Raw genomic sequence first — 17,792 nt, forward strand, 5'->3', positions numbered from 1 at the left:
AGTAGTAATTAGACCTCGCCACCCTCATTGCCACTAGGTAGGATCTAACATGCATCCTTGCCTGTGCTCGGTCGGATTCGGTTCGGGTAGCCCTCCAACTGCTCTCTAGGCGTCTTTTCCGGCGCTTCATCTCTCTCAGCTCCTCGGTAAACCAGGGAGCTAGTTGAGATCTGCGTCGGGTCAGAGGCCGCAACGGCACAACTTGGTCCAGTGCTGCGGCTGCGGCCACATCCCAGGCCGCCGCCAGATTTTCAGCCGAGTCGTGGACTAGATCCTCCGGATATGGCCCAAGCTCCGTCAGGAACCTCTCCGGGTCCATCAGGCGCCTGGGACGGAACCATCTAAGGCGGTTCCGTCTCCCTGCGGCGGGGGGAAGCGGTCCGGAAATCCATCCTAAGGAGTGCATGATCTGACCATGACAAGGGCTCTATAACTACCTCCCCCATTTCCAGATCATTCTGCCACTGGCCAGAGACCAAAATTAGATCTAGTGTATGTCCTCCCGTGTGGTTGATAGTCCATCTCCACTTACAGTGTTCTGATCATATCTCTTTAAAAATATTCCTGTGGCACTGCATTGTCTGCTTTCATGTTATGTATGTACCTGGAACTTGCTTATTCAGTTCCTGAATCACTCAGTGCCCAAGACAGCTACCAGAAATTAAAGCCCCTAAAATTAAATTGTGGCTATTTGTGCCACACATTGAATGCATCTATACCTTTCCAAATAATGCAATGTGGCACATACTGTTTGTGGTTTCTGTCATGCCATTTTCTGGGACACTTCATGCCATGCCTTCTAATTCTTTGTTGTTTTACTTTCTCAGAAAGAGTTAGTTACCAGCCTATGATCATGGTGTATGCCAAGTTTTCTTAGTGCTGTATTTTTCTGAATAATTTTTAGGGATGAAACTTGGAATTTCCCTACTGACATTCCTGTTGTGCATATGCATGCACAAATATATGCTGATTTGGCTAGTTGAGCAAGAGCACCCATAGTTTGAACATTGCTAATACTGAAAATGATGCTTTTCAGGCCTTCCTTTTGTAGTATGAAGAGGTCAGAAACTTGTTTTGTTAGTTTTGCAAGCTGTTTGGTCCTAGGAAATATTAATGCCTACTTTCCTGTTTTGTGGTGAAAGTTGTGTTTGTGAGGAGATCATCTTTATAACTGATTTGGCATAGCAGCTATTTTTGTAATAGAAAAGCCATTTTCCTGCTCACAAGAAGTTCTTAAAATTCCAGTTATGTTTCCCCAGTACCAAAAGATTAGGGAGTCATCTTCTAGTAGCGTTTTTCAACTTTATAAACTGTAACGTTTATGGATTTCAGCTCCCAGAATTCTCCAGCCAGCATGCTGGCTAAGGAATACTGGGATTTGAAATCCATATATGTTACAAATGCCAAGGTTGTTTAGAAATTGCCTGGATTGGCTGTTGAGCTGATAGTTTTGGAAAGGGAGGAGGCAGAATTGCAAGTTGACAGAGTAATAGAGTGGGCCGTGATTCTTCGGTAAAGCAAGATACAATCTATATAAGGAAGTGAAACTATAAGGAAAACTAGCTAAACATTATCTCAAGTGTGGTTCTGGTCAGACCCACATATATTGCAATGGCCATGTGGGAAAAATTAAGTTGTACTGTAACACAGTTTTTTAGGTTTTAAACAGAGCAAATATATAGTAAGAGAAATTAGACAAAGCAGACCTGGAGTTTGGAGTGGACCTGGCATCCTTAATTGTTATTTGAAGCGGTTAGTACTTAATATGTATTTTGGGGTCTTTAACTTTAATTAGGTTTTCCAAGAGCCCTAACTTGATGTAATGTATCAGATTCAATTTTTCAATTGGTATTCACTTTAAAGAAGAAAAAAAAGCAGTTTAATGCTGAGAGAAGACTTTTATCAGGAGCCAGTATTCTTTTTGAATTATAATCCTGCCCTTGAGAGATTGCAGGATGCAGCAAGGACTGTATTTATTTTTTCAAAAATAAATCATTATCTTCTATTTTTCCAGTGCCAAGTTGTTCAGTAATTTGGAAGGGAATTAGTCTATTCAATCTTAATTCCTTTGAAAGACCTGCCAGACTTACTTTAATCATTAATGGGCAAAATATTTCCTGGAGAACCTATTCAGCCAATCCATATAGGAAGCTGAATTGAAAGAAAGTGGCTCCTTGGGTGAAAAAATTTGAATCACGATAAGGACAAATTTATTGGCTAAGGGCCATATTAGTGCTTTTTAATATATTTATAGTATAAAGAAAAAGAAAAAAAGTAACATACATATTCCTTTTCTTTATATTTTCCTTGTTACATTATACTGATCTTTATTAAATCTCACTAATTATAGAGAAAATGAAGAATATTATATTAATAGCATGAACATAACAAATGTTTATTAAATAAAAAGTAAAAAACATAAATGACAAACAATAAAAGTCTTTTATGATGAAATAGTTAACTGGCAAGCAGAACAATGAAACAGGGCCATCTCACTTTAGCCGATTAGCTAGCAGAGATTTTATCAATCAGAACACCAATATATGGTTTTATTACTAGGTTGATAATATCTGTTTCAAGGTCATATCTAGGATGATATAATCTGGGAAACCCATCCTCCAAGACCTGCCTAAATCCTGTTTTTCTTCTCTCTTATGATGAACAGAGAACTATTTCTTTCCTTCAGTCTTTTTTCTTTCTTTCTTTTTCTTCTTTTTCATTTTGCCTGGCAGACTCCTTCCTTCCATGGATTGTGGGAGTGGAGAGGTGTCCATGGACAGTGCTGCTTATTTTCTCAACTGTCTTTAGAAAGTAGCCTTGGGTGTCTCAGAAAAGGCCTTGGAGGGCTGTGTATGGCCTACAAGTTATGGCTTTGCAACTTCTGCTATAACAGTGTTTCTCAACCTTAACAGTTCTTCAGCACGCTTTCTGGAGAATTCTGGAAGTTGTAGTCCAGCAATCTTGAAATTGCCATGGCTGAAAAACAATATACTATAAAGTCTTTGGCTGCTTTCTAAATCAATACTTCTGCAATTTTCAGACCAGTGCGTAAATCAGACAGAATATGGGGCAACAATGGGGCAACAATGAACAAGCAACATTGTTTTTTAAAGTATTTTTACATAATGTTTAGCTTCATTTCTCAAAATCCCTCTGTTAACAGTATTCACAAAATATTGCTCCCAAATGCTTTTGAAGCATCAAATCAATTTTCTGCCAACCGATAAAGCTACAGTACATTACAATCTGTTTCTGATCTAGGTGAAAATAAATGAAATATTGACTATCATGTTGCCAAAGACTGTAATTTTAAACTATCAGAAGCGTCAAATGGAAATATTTATGAGAATAAGCTAGAAAGTTTGGGACATTGGTTTTGAAGAAAGGCAACTGTGGGGGACATGATTGAAGTATATAACATTATACATAACATGAAGAAAGTTGGAAAGTCTTTTTTTCTTCTTTTCAAATATTAGAACCAGAGATCATTCAATAAAGCTAAACAGATTTTGAACAGATGAAAGAAAGCATCCCTTTACTTAGCACAATTCATACATGGAATTTTATGATCAAACAATACCATGTCTATGGTCACACTCTTGTAAAGGAAATTGGATTAATGTAGGGAAAACAGTTTTATCAAAGGCTACTGGCTTGAAGATGCAGTATTGTTTCTTTGAGGCTGGCATGTCTCCAAATACCAATATGGCAGTGGAACAGTGGTAGGAGGAGTGTGTGTGTGTGTGTCTCTCCCGCTTGCAAGCACTCTGAGGCATCTGGATGGCCATTGTGAGAAGCGATGCTGGACTAAGATGGGCCTCTATCAGAACAAACAGGCCTGTCCTTACATTCTTAGGATATGAATATATATTTACATTACAAAGAAAATAACCTAGCTGTCTTTTTTTTCTTTGGTGTGCAAGAGGAAAAGCCTTGGAAACTAGGAGAAGATCTTCCATCATAACTGAATGGGAACTTTATCTATTTCTATTAGTGACGCTTCTTCCATAAATAGAAACAAAAAGATGCATAATTCCCTTTCTACTACCAGCTTTTGTGTTTCCTCATAACTTGCCGTGTTGAGTGTGTAAAGGGGGAAGGGGCGTACAGACAGAATGGGTAACATTGGGTTATGACCCTAAGGATCATTACGGAACCCTTAGTCTGAAGCAGAACACAAATATATCAGTGCATCACCAAATTTCTTTGCCAGGTTACATTTGCTGAGGCAATTGCTACTTACAGGAATGTTTTGGAAAGTGAATATATTAAGTAGTTTGCAGTTTCCTTTTCCAACTGAAAAGATTACAGTATTGACAATATATTATATTGGCCTTTTCTTGCACAATATAGCATCTTAGACATGTTTTGCATGAGATGTACATTTTTAATGTACCTGTCTCGTATATGTTTTGTGTATGTATATGTGTGTATGTATATGTGTGAGGCGTCTTCTGGGAATGGACGGTTGTGCGGCCTCTCCGCCTCCCCCATGTGTGGGGATGCTGAGCGGAGCGGAGTGGAGAAGAGTGGACTATCTGCTTGTAAGCACGATGCACGCCCCATGGGGACTGGCACGGGTGTTTATGACTCCATGGGTCGTCCTGGAGCACAAAACGAACGGCTGCACCCTCCCCCTACNCCATCGGTAGCAAGGAGAGTAAAATCCTCACTGACCGGCCACGCCCAATGACTAGGGCTTGGTGCCGGATGCAGAGTAATGGCCAGTTATAAAGGGGGCTTCTCCCGCCCTGTATGAACTACAGCCCTGAGGAAGTTGGCAGTTTGCCAACGAAAGCTAGGTTTTTAATTCTTGTAAGATTTCTAAAGAACAATTTTATAGGTTTTAGCCATGCATGGTCTTGTTGGTTTTTTAACCATTAAATATATTTTTTAGAGTCTTTTTTCTCCTGGTGTTCTTTACTTTTGTACTCCAATATGTGTGTATATATACATATGCATATACATATACTTGTGTGTGATATGTATATATATGAGATATGTGTATATGTATACACACACAGATACACACACAGATACACACTGTATAGACACTCGTGCCAACAGAGAGGGCCTACTGTGAATCCTGTCAGTCAAAGAACTCTGATTATTGGGATCCAGAACAGCCTTCTCTGCTATAGCATCTTTCCTTTGGATCATCCTACCTTCCAAAGTGAGATCTGTGTCCACCCTCCTACTCTTCTATTAGAGCCTGAAGACCTGGCTCTGCCACGTAGCCTTGGGACCCAATGGGGGAGAACCACACTAGTGGTGGCTACTAGACTGATAGCAAACTCCATCTCCCACAGCACTCCCTGCTTCCCCGCCCACCCATCTTTTATGCTCCTATTGTTTTATGCTCATTGTTTTCTTTTTCATTATTTATTCTATTGTTTCATTACTTTGCTACTGTTATATTTACATATCTTTTCATTTCCATTTTTATTGTTGTGAGCTGCCTAAAATAGCCCCATGGTGAACTAGGTGACATAAATTTAACGATAATAATGTAAGACCATCAAACATTCACATCTGCCTGTATCAAGTTCTGGGGAAGGACTCGATAGGGGGATTAAAAATGACAAATCCAGTATAAACATCTGGCTGACTACACAACAAACCATAATAATAATATAAAGATAATGGTGAATTTGATCCTTTTCAGATTGTACTTTTCAGGCATATACATTACTGTGACGAGCTTCAGGATATGGGATAATAAAGAAGGACTCTAGGGCAGTGTCTGGCAAGTGAAGACCTCCAACAAACATTGTGGGAGTTAATGATTTGTAGGCTTAGTTGGCATCCTTGGTTCTACCATGGAGACAAGTTTGTTTCTGAAAAGTTAAATGTGACACAAAGTTCATTTCAGAATTTGGATTTGTCTTCCAAAGACAGAAGATGGGAATAACTTGGTACCTGTGAACACTTTTCTCAGTACTCTTTCCTCATATGTTTCTAAAAGGTACTGTGTGTTTTAGCTTGCTGACCTCAATTTTGTTTTACTCTGCTGTTGTGAAACATTTTGGGACAATAACAAACAAAGTCATCACAGAAAATCATAATAACAGACATTCTGATTCCACATGTAAAGAGCAGCCTGTGGAAACAGCTTTGATTTTGCTTTGTTCAGGGTAAGAGTAATTCATTATCAGGCAGCTTGGATACTAGTCTCAAATGTTTGGAGACCATGACAGTCTGCTGAAGACTGTCTTTCCAGTTTCCTTTGCCAGAAATCTATACTTGGGGAAAAAAATGGATCTGAAATAAAATGCCTCAGTATATGCTTGTTTCCTAATAAAGAATTATACCTGTTCAGCTGACCTGCTTTAGTCAGCACTAACCCTTTACTGTATATCTTTATATACTGTAGTTGTAAGGATTGTTGGTTGTTTTATTTATTTTCACACAATTCTTTTGTTAACTATATCAGCCCTGGAGGAGTTAATGCAATTCTTCCTGCTTTTCAGTTACAGAATTTATGTAATTTGTAGTTTTTATTAAAAACTATTAAAACTGTTTTATAGATGTAATAAAGTCTGTTTATACAGTGCTAGCAGGAATTCATGTTGTAGAGTGAAAGCTTCAGTTGCATATCTTTGTTATTCATACTGCTGGAATAGTTATACTTTTCTTATGTTAGAAGAGTTTGTTTTATTTCAGAATCCATCTCTTTAATTTATTTCAGTGCAGATTGGTCATATAGAGCAGTGGTTCTCAACCTGTGGGTCGGGACCCCATTTGGGGTCGATCGACCATTTCATGGGGGTCGCCAAGCAAGGCTGTCTGCCATTTTTTTTGTCCATTTTTTTTGTCCGCCATTTTTTTCCCCTTTTCCGGCGGGTGCCTTACCTCCCTTGGGCTGGGCCAGCTGGTGGTCGGCCTGCTCCGTCTCTGCCGCTTGCCAGCTACGCCTCGGCCGGCGCAGGGGGCAGAACCACGCATGCGCAGCGCTCCCAGGCAGGGAAAGTCCTCGACTTACGACCGGTTGGGTAGTCCTCAACTTACAACCGGTTTAGTCCTCGACTTACGACCGGTTTAGTCCTCGACTTACGACCGGTTGGGGTCGCGGCATTAAAAAGGTTGAGAACCACTGATATAGAGCTTCAGTAGTTGGCAGCACCTGATAGACCTTATCTTGAATCAGAAACTAGTGAAGTCAGTCCTGATTAATATTTGGGTGAGATAAGTCAGGAAATACCAGGACTGTAAGTTAGACTGAGAAATATCCAGGGAGCAACAACTAATCCCATATTATTGACAAAAACTTATTCCACATCCATGAAGTCACCAGGACTCAACCTTTAGAATGAAAGAGATAACACTACAGTGGTTATTTCTAATAACTCTTCCTGGAGTTTTGCCTGTTTTCAGTGGTTTGTTGGTTTATTTTTCACATTTCTAAACTGCACTCTCAGGGGGTTCCTCAAAGGGGGTCTTTGTGCATTATGCTTCCCTGAGATCCCCATGTGTTATTCTTGTCATATATTTTAGAACAACTTTTTAAGGATTTTTGGGAGAAAGAAAAACAGCAACATGCAAAGCCACATTTTTGAAAGGTTATAATCAAGTCCCATTATAAATTTAAACTTCATTTTCTAAACATGTGTTTGTATTTGTTCTTCTAAAAGCTTTCCAAATCTACCCAACCTGAAATGGATGACTATATTAAATCTTAATAAAGAGAATGATGATAGTTATAGCATGTTGGGAATGTATGGTTATTGTGGAGCTACATTCTGAGATGGGGTGATATTCTATACTGTGGATAGTTTCAATTTCTATTGCTTAGGTCAGTGATAGCGAGCCTTTTAGAGACTGAGTGCCCAAACTGCAACCCAAAACCCACTTATGCATCGTCGGGCGCCGGGTGGGTGTGGCCAATTGGCTGGGTGTGTCCCATTGGGTGGCCGTGTCCCACTGGGTGGGTGTGGCTGCAGTGGTAACGGCAGACTGGGTGGGACTAAAAAGTTCAATCAATCAATTCCAACTTTGCAAGATTTTTTTCCCCGTGAGATGTTGAAATTGACTGAACCTTTTTTTTTGCACACGGCGGCGGAAGCCTAAAGCGAAAAGGTTGTATAAAAGGTTTTATTTGGAAGGCCTAGGACTGGGGCAACGGCGCGCGTGCCCATAGAGAGGGCTCTGAGTGCCGCCTCTGGCATCCGTGCCATAGGTTCGCCACCACTGGCCTAGGTCAGTGATGGCGAACCTTTTAGAGACCGAGTGCCCAAACTGCAACCCAAATGCCACTTATTTATCGCTGGGTGCCAGGTGGGCATGGCCCACTGGGTGGCTGTGGCTGTGGCAGTCATGGCAGATTGGGTGGGCGTGGCCAGGGTGGGCATGGCCAGCTCGATGTTGCTCGTGGGGAGGGACGCCTGTGGGGGCCGGGAAGGGTTGGGGGAGATCCAGAGGGTCTCTGGCAGGTGGGGTGATGGGCAGGAGGCTCGCGAGGCAAGAGGAGGCAGGGTGGGGGTGCCATTGTCACAGGGCAAGGCGAGTCAGGGGCGGGGCGGCTGCTGCCTGACACCATCGGCCCCTGCACACAGAGGCCAGCGAGCACATGGGTGCTGGGATGCATCCGGCCATGTGGGACCTCGGCGAGTTAGTAGGGAGCTGATTAAAGAGGGACAGTTGCCATCTCTGGGGCATGGCGCACATGCCCATCGAGAGGGCTCTGAGTGCCATAGGTTTGCCACCACTGGCCTAGGTGATTGTAAGTAATAAAAGCAGTGGACCCAAAGGGCAAACTCTTTGATTGACTGCAAATGAAACTGCTACTACTGAACCTATTATTGCATTTTAAGATACCATGGAAGCTCTATAAAGACAGATCTTTTAGTGGGACAGATACAAATTTGACTTTTTCTCATACTATTGAACATTTTTGAGAGAGAAAGTGAGTAAGCACATATGTTGATTATGGTACAGCTGTAATGGGGAAAGGGAGGGGATTTGACATGGAGTTCCGAGCACACAGAAAGCTATTGATAGATCTCTTTTTCCTCCTATTAAAAAAATGCTGCATATTATAATTTTTTTTAATTCTTTGAAGAATTTACCTAGTGAGGCATGACCTCTTAATTTTGTTCTGTTTTCCTTTTAAACATAATCTCTTTTTTCTTTCTTTCATCAATTCAATAACACCCACTCCAATAGCAGATAAACTGGCAGTCCCTGAATAATTTATTTTATTGATGTCATTCCCAAATTAGATAATTCTGCGTAGGCCAGACTTCTCCAAGCTACCAGTAGTGACCTCCAGGTATTTTGGATTACAATCTTGTCAATTCTAATTCAACATATCTGTAAGATGCTACGTTAAAGAAAGATAATATACCTTATACCAGTGGTGGCGAACCTATGGCACGGGTGCCAGAGGCGGCAGTTAGAGCCCTCTCTGTGGGCACGCGCGTCGTCGCCCCAGTCCTAGGCCTGGGTTTTACAAAACCTTTTCGCTTTAGGCCTCTGCCGCCATGTGCAAAAGAAAAAAAAAGGTTCAATCAGTCAATTTCAACTTCTCGCGGGGAAAAAAAAGTTCTTGCAAAGTTGGAATTGATTGATTGAACTTTTTAGTCCCACCCAGTCTGCTGTTACCACCGCAGCCACGCCCACCCAATTGGCCATGCCCAACCAATGGGCCACACCCACCCGGCACTCGACGATGCATAAGTGGATTTTGGGTTGCAGTTTGGGCACTCAGTCTCTAAAAGGTTCGCCATCACTGCCTTATACAGTGTCTTAAAAAGGGCTCCTTGCCCTGCATTCTTTGTAGTTGTTTGAGATCCACTTTCTTGGCAACCCCAGAAACTCCCTAAGAAAAATAAATCCATTGACCTTGGAAGTTTTTGGAAAGAAAGGCAAGTATTTGTTCATTCATAACTGGTGTTTATAAACATTATTTTGTAAGGTTTTTGTCATTCCTGCTAAGGTTTCATCATTTTGTGAGTTGTTATAATATTTTAATCCTTATTTCTGGTCTCTTAGAACTATGCAGTGATACATTGAAGGAAGCTATATACACACATGCACAAAATAATTTCTTAAGATCATTAATAGATTTAAGATCTTTATCTTTGGGGCATTTATAATAAATATAAAAATATAAGTTTCCATAAATACAATGATACTAGTAAAATTCAAAATTATATGAAATGTATTGATATTATTATTAGAAAGATTAGGGGCAATATCACAATGATATTTTCCTACAACTTGTTAAAATATTACACAATATTTTAACAATAGGTATTCTATTAAGGCACTTGCATATTTAAGAAGTGACAAGTTATTTGTATTTTTTCATTTAGCTTGGCATTGCAGCTGGTTTCCTCCTCACCCCAGTTCTGGTTCCCAACTTGGAGGAGAAGGAAGAGCTGGCTTACCATATTGGCATCATGTTTTTTATCACAGCGGGTGTGGCAACAGCACTTTTCATCTTAGTTGTCTTTGGTAAGTAAAAATAATTAAATGTAGTTGCAGATTGGGCATAGGGACCATAAGGTGGGTGCTGAATTGCTGGAGTATCAGTTCCAGGCTAGGGATTATACAAATTTTGAGGGAAACCAAAAATGAGGCGACAGAGTTAGAGTAATTATTGGGAAGGAGAATGATCCCTTTAAAAAGTCTTCATTAAGTGTCAAATCATACAAAGGATTGAATTCAAAATGGGCACATGGACACAACAGATGCCCAATGGAACAGAAATCTGTTGGAGAAGTATGAGGACCAGAAAAAATGTATTTTTTGGAAACTGTCAATCTCTTGCTCCTAAACTGTGTGTTGCTAAATACTATATTATGCCAAGTAGGGTTTGTTTGTTTTAGCTTGGTATGATGTGTAAATCCACCCATTATACTTTAGAGTTATTTGCAAATTGGGCCATTACAGATGTTCAATAAATGATGGTGAAAAAGTTTGGCTTAAAACGTTTGACCAGTTATACCTTATTTTCAGCTGGCTTTTATTTTAATTTATTTTTATCCACAGTTAATCATTCCTGGTTCTGCCCTTCTTTCTTTAGTGTTTCAGGAAAAGCCTCCATATCCTCCAAGCCCAGCCCAGGCTGTGATTAAGGCAGCAGCTCCAGAGGACTATTCCTATCTGAAATCCATTGTCCGGTTATTTTCTAACATTAACTTTGTGCTGTTGATAGTCACTTATGGTAAGATCTCTTGATTAGAAAGATCATATAACATGCAACTTTTTTCATGTTTGTTTGTGTTATTTCATTCTAGGCCATTTACCTGCCAGCATCTTGGTGTACAAATAAGGGGTTAAACAGTCCCCAAATAAGATGTCCTCAAACAAACATATTTGTTTTCAAAAGAAGTTAAAGATATAATTATATGAAAATTACTCTAAACACTTGCATATCAAAGCATCAGTTTTACCAAGGCAATCTGTTGTTAATTTGTTAATTTGAAGGGGAGACAATTCAGTTCCTCAAATGTGATCAGGCATTTAGCTTTCTCTGTGGGAGAACAACTGTCTTTATTAAGCCATTTTTTTGCAGATAGCTTTTCAATGTTCACAGGTGCAATTATGAAATTTTAGTGTTACTTATCTTTAAATCTTCATTTACAATAACACTACATTTTCACAACGGCACCTGGGAACTACTCCTTCATAAAAAAATATCCAATCAGTATTTGTATTGTACAGGTAATCCCCGAGTTGCGAGCGTTCACTTAACACTCGTTGAAAGTTATGTGATGACCACCCCTCAGTGCTTATGAGCAAGTCCCGAAGTTACGAATATTACAGTACCACAGCAGTCATTCGCCCTTACGAGTGACTTCAGTGGCACTGCAACAGTCACCCTATACCCCCCCACTCCTCACAATTGCTTCCCCCTCCCTTCTTGCCGTGCCGGACTCACTTACCTTACAAAAATCCTCTCTGCTGTGGTTTCTTTCCCTTTGAAGGAGAGGAGAGTTGGCTTGGAAATGTTTTTTGCACTGAGAATGGAAGTTTCTGAAGTTCATGATCTCGCGCAAATGTTTGAAGTTGCGCCAAATCACAGACCTCAGAAACTTTCATTCTCTATGCAAAAGGTGCCTGTCTCCTGCTCCTGCCCCCAACTCCTTTCTGCCTGACAGCAAGCCTGAAGCCTTCAATTGAGGGAGAAGGCCAGGCTCCTTGCACCCGCGTCCAGCCCGCTGGAGCTCGCTGCGCAGGGGGAGAAAGTGACCCCATTGTCCCCAGAGCCTTCCTCCAAGCGGCCCAGAACGGAGGCAGGGGGAGGCCTCGAAGGATTGCTCCAAGTTGCTGCCGCCTGGAACGGAACTTCCAAGGGCCTGATCCAAGCCTCAGAGGAGTTTTCCTAGCTGTTTGCGCCAGGAATGGAGGTTGGGGGGGGGACTTCTGCATGTCTCCGGAGGTTGGATCCAGCCCTCAGAGCACTGCTCCAAGCTGCTGCTGCTTGGAACAGAACTTCCAAGGGTTCTGATCCAAGCCTCGGAGTCGTGCAGAAGTCCCCCCACAACCTCCATCCCTGGCACAAATGGCTAGGAAAATGCCTCCGAGGCTTGGATCAGGCCCTTGGAAGTTCCGTTCTGGGCAGCAGCACTTGGAGCAGTCCTCTGAGGGCTGGATCCAATCTCCAGAAGCATGCAGAAGTCCTCCCCAACCTCCGTTCCTAGTGCAAATGGCTTGGAAAACCTCTCTGAGGCTTGGATCAGGCCCTTGGAAGCTTATGCCCCCCCCGCAGCCCGATCCAGTCTCTGGAGGCCTTTTCCAGGGCACTGTGGCCAGAATCTGAGGCCGGGGGAGGTTTCCGAGACCCCCCGCGGCCCGATCAGGCCTGGAAAAGGCCTCCAGAGCCTGGATCGGGCCACGGGAGGATCGCAGAAGTGTTCCCTGGCCTTAGATCCAGGCCGCAGAGGCCTGGAAAAGGCCTCTGGAGCCCAGATTGGGCCATGCAGGATGTGCTGAAGCATTCCCTGGTCTCAAATCCGGGTGGCAGCAGGAACTGCGGCAGAGAGGAGATGGATCTTTTCCCGGTGAGTCCGGCACGGCAGGAAGGGAGGGGGAAGCATGCGGTATCTTTGTGGGTCGGGGAGGCCTTAGGGGCCTGTTCCAGCACTAGGCCCTCCATGGCCTTTCTCGCCCTGAGATACCTCATGTTTGCTTAACAAGCCGTGTGCGCTGTAACGAGCAATGGAGTGGTCTCGTACCTCGAACGAGATTCACTCTACGAATTTTTGATTTATGAGTGGAATGGGCAAGCTCCATTACATTTGCAACTCGAGGACTACCTATATTTCATTTCAGTTTGGATAGGAATAAATTGTATTCTATAGATAAAATGCACTGAGAATACTGATTTGGATATATTCTGATGGCTTATTTTGTGTATTAAAATGAATAATATTTATATTTCATTTTGCTTGCTTCTGATTCCTTTCAACAATTTTCTACTCGTCTTCATTTATGTTAATAGTTGTTAAATATCTTTTTTCAACTCATCTTGTTTCTTAGTCTTTGGACTTAATTATTGGCTCTTTCTGTTCTCTCTGTTTCTGATCTCTCTCCACTCTGCACTTTTGGTTTTTTTCCATTCTTTATTAGTTAAAAAAATGTTATTTTTCCCATTGCTGCTCCTTTTCCATCATTACTCCTTTTTACAATCAGTGCTAATCCTTGTTTTCTTATCTTTTGCTTTTATACCATTTCATGATTATAAAGTTTACAAATCTTTTACTGTGAAAATTTGTAGAAAGTTTTACAGCTCACTATTTTAAAACAGCAACTGTGAGAAAAAAAACAAATCCTGATTGCCATCTAGAATGCTTTAGGCAGGGCTTTTTTTCTCGCTCTTTTCCACCGCCTTGAGTTTGGACCGGTGCGGGAGTAGTTTGGGATCCTGGCGGGGAAATCTCTTGTCCTTACGTTCATTTTAAACCCTCCCCGATAAAGGCCACACCCTCCCCGATAAAGGCCACGCCGGCCGGGCCTTTTTCCACGGCCTTGCGCCAAGGCGGCGCAAGGCGCTGAAAAAAAGCCCTGGCTTTAGGACAGTGACGGCGAACCTTTTAGAGACCGAGTGCTCAAACTGCAACCCAAAACCCCACTTATTTATTGCCGGATGCCAGGTGGGATGGCCCACTGGGTGGATGTGGCTATGGTGGTCATGGCAGACTGGGTGGGTGTGGTCAAGGTGGGTGTGGTCACCTTGATGTTGCTGATGGGGAGGGATGCCTGTGGGGAAGGGTTGGAGGAGATCCAGGGGGTCTCTGGTAGGTGGGGCAGTGGGCAGGAGGCTCGTCCTGTGGGGTGAGGCAAGGCGAAGCGGGGGTGTGTGTGCCATGGTCGCAGGGCAAGGTGAGGCAGGGGCCAGGGCGGCTGCTGCCTGACACCATCGCCCCCCCCCACAGGCCAGCGAGTGCATGGGGGCCAACAGTGTCCGTCAGCAGCTACAGCTTGCCAGCCCCTCAACCGGCACACTCTGGGCTCTGCAGCCCACCGCCATCAGTTCAGAGAAGCCGCCTCCAAGCTGGATGGCCGGCCGACAGCTGAGGAGGCGATGCATGAGTCGTGCCTAGGAAAAGGAGAGTATGCGAGGCTAGGAGGAACAGGATGGGGGGGGGAGGGAAACCAGCCGTTCTGGGATGCATCTGGCCACGTGGGACCTCTGCGAGTTAGTGGGTGGCTGGTTGAAGATGGACGGTTGCCATCTCCAGGGCACAGCGCGCGTGCCCACAGAGAGGGCTCTGAGTGCCATCTCTGGCACGGGTGCCATAGGTTCGCCACCACTGCTTTAGGATGTTTGACAGTTTCCCTTGACTGCTGATATTGGGAAAATGTTTGTCCCAGAATTCCTAGTTATGTGTAAAGGGAAGGTTTATATTTGTTAGTTTGTTACTGACATTGTTTCCATTGATATTTGGTCTGAAAATGGGAAACTCGGGAATAACTTTGGATATGTGGCATTCAAAATTGCAACAGATTTGACATTAGACACATTTAAGTACACAAAGCTGCAGTCGATATATTGAATTTACCTGATAGTGACACTTGTGAAAGAATTTTGTTCAGGTCTCTGAAAAGGCAGGTCTTCTGAGATTTCTGTTGTTATTGTTGGTTATGTTGCCCAGCACAACATGTGTGAATTGATGGCTGTTTTTCTCTGCATAAAAACACTAGCTTTACTGTATCTGCGTAGTAGCCCCTTATTCCTTATATAAATTTATATAAATTATATAAATATCATTAAATCAGGGAGTGATTTATTCTGATTGTCACATTTAGCACACTTTTTAAAAAAAACATTGATTGGTTCTGGCACAGTAGTGTCTGCAGGGATCATCAAATAGTCAAGATGCTTGTTGCAACATTACTGCCCAGTTCTGCCCTTTTGTTCAATATCAACTTGACACATGCAAAGTGGCAGGACTTTGATTACAACACCACAACTGTTGCCTTGCCTATTTTGGATGCCACTGTTTTGGAGTGTTTTTTTTCTTTAAATTATTGGGTAAGTATGCCCTATCTGAGCTATAAAAATGCAGACATCCAGTGTATAGCAGGAAAGAGATACAAAATTCTCTATCTTATTGTTCTCACCTAGTAATCTGAAATTTTGCAATTTAAATATGCTAACCCCAATATTGATAGCTGCTAGCAGTTGGGTTTCTGCATATATAGATACTTGTAGTTATGATTATTGCTTCATGAAATTGACACTATTATACAGAAAAAGGCAAAACCTGTATTTTAATAATATCAAACAATCCAAAACAATATGAAAGCTTTCAAGTTGTCCAGAACTCTTCATCAGCTAAGATGTTCAAACCAACAACAGCAGAGGATCAGGAAGGAGCATGGAAATCCAAAACTCAGGTCAGATCCTGAGCAATAAAGTCTGCAGTTGAGAGTAAATCTCAAGCTGATAATAATAGACTGAACACATTTGTTAGTGTTAAATGTCATTGGTGTCAGGTTCTATTTAATATCTATTTAAAAGAGAATGTTGTTCCTTGTTCTGAAAATATAAAGAGCATGTCTATAGGCTCTATTAGCACAAAGAATGGCAAAGGACTTTACAAGTCTCCAATTTCTGATCATTTCTCTGAGTCATTAGCTTCAAGGGGTTTTTTCCCCCTCTGAGAAGTTTTCTTAAACAAAAAAACAACAACAGTGCAAAGGGCAAATCTTTTGGTTGTTTCAGTGTGTAAGATGGCTTCTAGGAATGTGTACCGTCAGCTCTCTGCTTGCCTTATCATTCTCTGTTGCTTGATCAAAGAGACTGATAACCAGGGGCTTTTCAAGTACATATAACAATATTAGAAATTTCCTGTCATGTCATCTGAACTTGGTCCTTTTCTCCCTTTGCCTGCAGTAAACTTTGAATTACTCCTACATCTTTATTGCCTTCTTGCAATTGTACACTTCTCAGTTTTGTGGCTTTTAAAGTGAAATTGAAAAACCTGACTTGTGCTTTCATGCAAAAACCCTGCTGATAATGAATAATTCTTCCACCGAATTCAGATCCCTCATGAACATGGCCAAAAGAGCAGTCCATTCCACTGAGCCTTTGAAAAAAATCTTATTCCCCATATTGAGCAGCAGGACAATCAGATGGTGTCTGTGTCTATGTGTTCTCACATGCGCCTTTAAGTCTCCTTTGATTCCTAGTGACTGCCTAGACAAGTTCCTGCAGTTTTCTTGACAAGGTTTATCAGAAATGGTTTGCTATTGCCTCCTCCGTCCTAGGACTGATAGACTGGTCCAAGATCACCCAGCTAGAATAGAACTCACAATCTCCCAATATCTAGCCTGATGCTTTAACTGCTACACCAAACTGGCTCTCCATTGGGGTAAGCTTCTGGAGGGCATACAGTATACAGTTGGTTATGCAGATGCAGTTTTTGAGACAGTTATTTGGATTTTTTTAAATGCCTTCCAGTGAGTTTTTGACTCCTGACACCTGTCTGGACTAGTCCCTTCAGTTTTATTGGCAAGACTTCAGAAGTAGTTTGCCATTGCCCACCTCTAGGACTGACAAAAGAGTGATTGGCTCAAGGTCACCCAGCTGGCTTTGTGTCCAAGGTAGGACTAGAACTCATGATCTCTCAGTTTCTAGCTTAATGCTTTAACCACTACACCAAACTAGCTCAATGAGATGACATCATTATTTTATTTGGAATAAAGAGCAAGCTATATTTTTTAAAGAATAACAGATGAGGATTGATCTTGATTGCTGGTATAAACATTTGGAAACAATTGCTGTAGCCACGGTCATTAATTCACTGGTTAAGGCTAGGTAATAAACCTGAATTGTGAGCAATTTTAAATGCTTCTTGGGAGTTCTCTTTATGAATCCAATCTATTGCAGATGTACTTCTGTTAACACATTTGTTTCTTTCTGATTATATTAGAAAAATGAAACATAGCAAAACACAGTTAGGAATGATACTGATGTAGTTTTAAGTAAATACTTAGATATAAGGGCAGTAACTTGGGGAAAGTTCATCAGATCCACATTTCCTCATAGACAAAGAAAACTTGTTACTTTATTTGCAAGTAAAAATAGGCTGCTCATCTGAATTAATACTGAACCAAAACTGAAAAGAACATGAAAAAACATGTGTAGCGCTACCTCTTTAGAGGCCGCCAATGCCCAGGCCCTCCCAGCCACAACCCCCCTTGTCCAGCCTTGCGGTAATGTTCTTTAGGGATCGGTGAGATGTCTTACAGCCGGAACTCATGCAGCATTGATGGGTGGCAGGCTCTTCTTGTTGAAGCAGGACTTTCAGGCACGAACTTAACCGGTCACAATGGTTGAT

At 41.9% G+C, this 17,792-nt stretch overlaps 1 protein-coding gene across 1 annotated transcript in view; it reads left to right on the forward strand.

Annotated features, from left to right (window-relative positions):
* The window catches only part of FLVCR2 (feline leukemia virus subgroup C cellular receptor family member 2), a 47,734-nt gene that overhangs the window by 9,278 nt on the left and 20,664 nt on the right, over window positions 1-17,792 (forward strand). Inside the window, exons 2-3 of the mRNA XM_015814244.1 lie at window positions 10,314-10,455; window positions 11,027-11,167. Coding sequence (XP_015669730.1) covers window positions 10,314-10,455; window positions 11,027-11,167 — 283 coding nt within the window. The remainder of the gene's footprint in view (window positions 1-10,313; window positions 10,456-11,026; window positions 11,168-17,792) is intronic.

The sequence above is a fragment of the Protobothrops mucrosquamatus genome, unplaced genomic scaffold (assembly GCF_001527695.2).
Source record: "Protobothrops mucrosquamatus isolate PMUCROS unplaced genomic scaffold, P.Mucros_1.0 scaffold231, whole genome shotgun sequence".
Taxonomy (NCBI): domain Eukaryota; kingdom Metazoa; phylum Chordata; class Lepidosauria; order Squamata; family Viperidae; genus Protobothrops; species Protobothrops mucrosquamatus.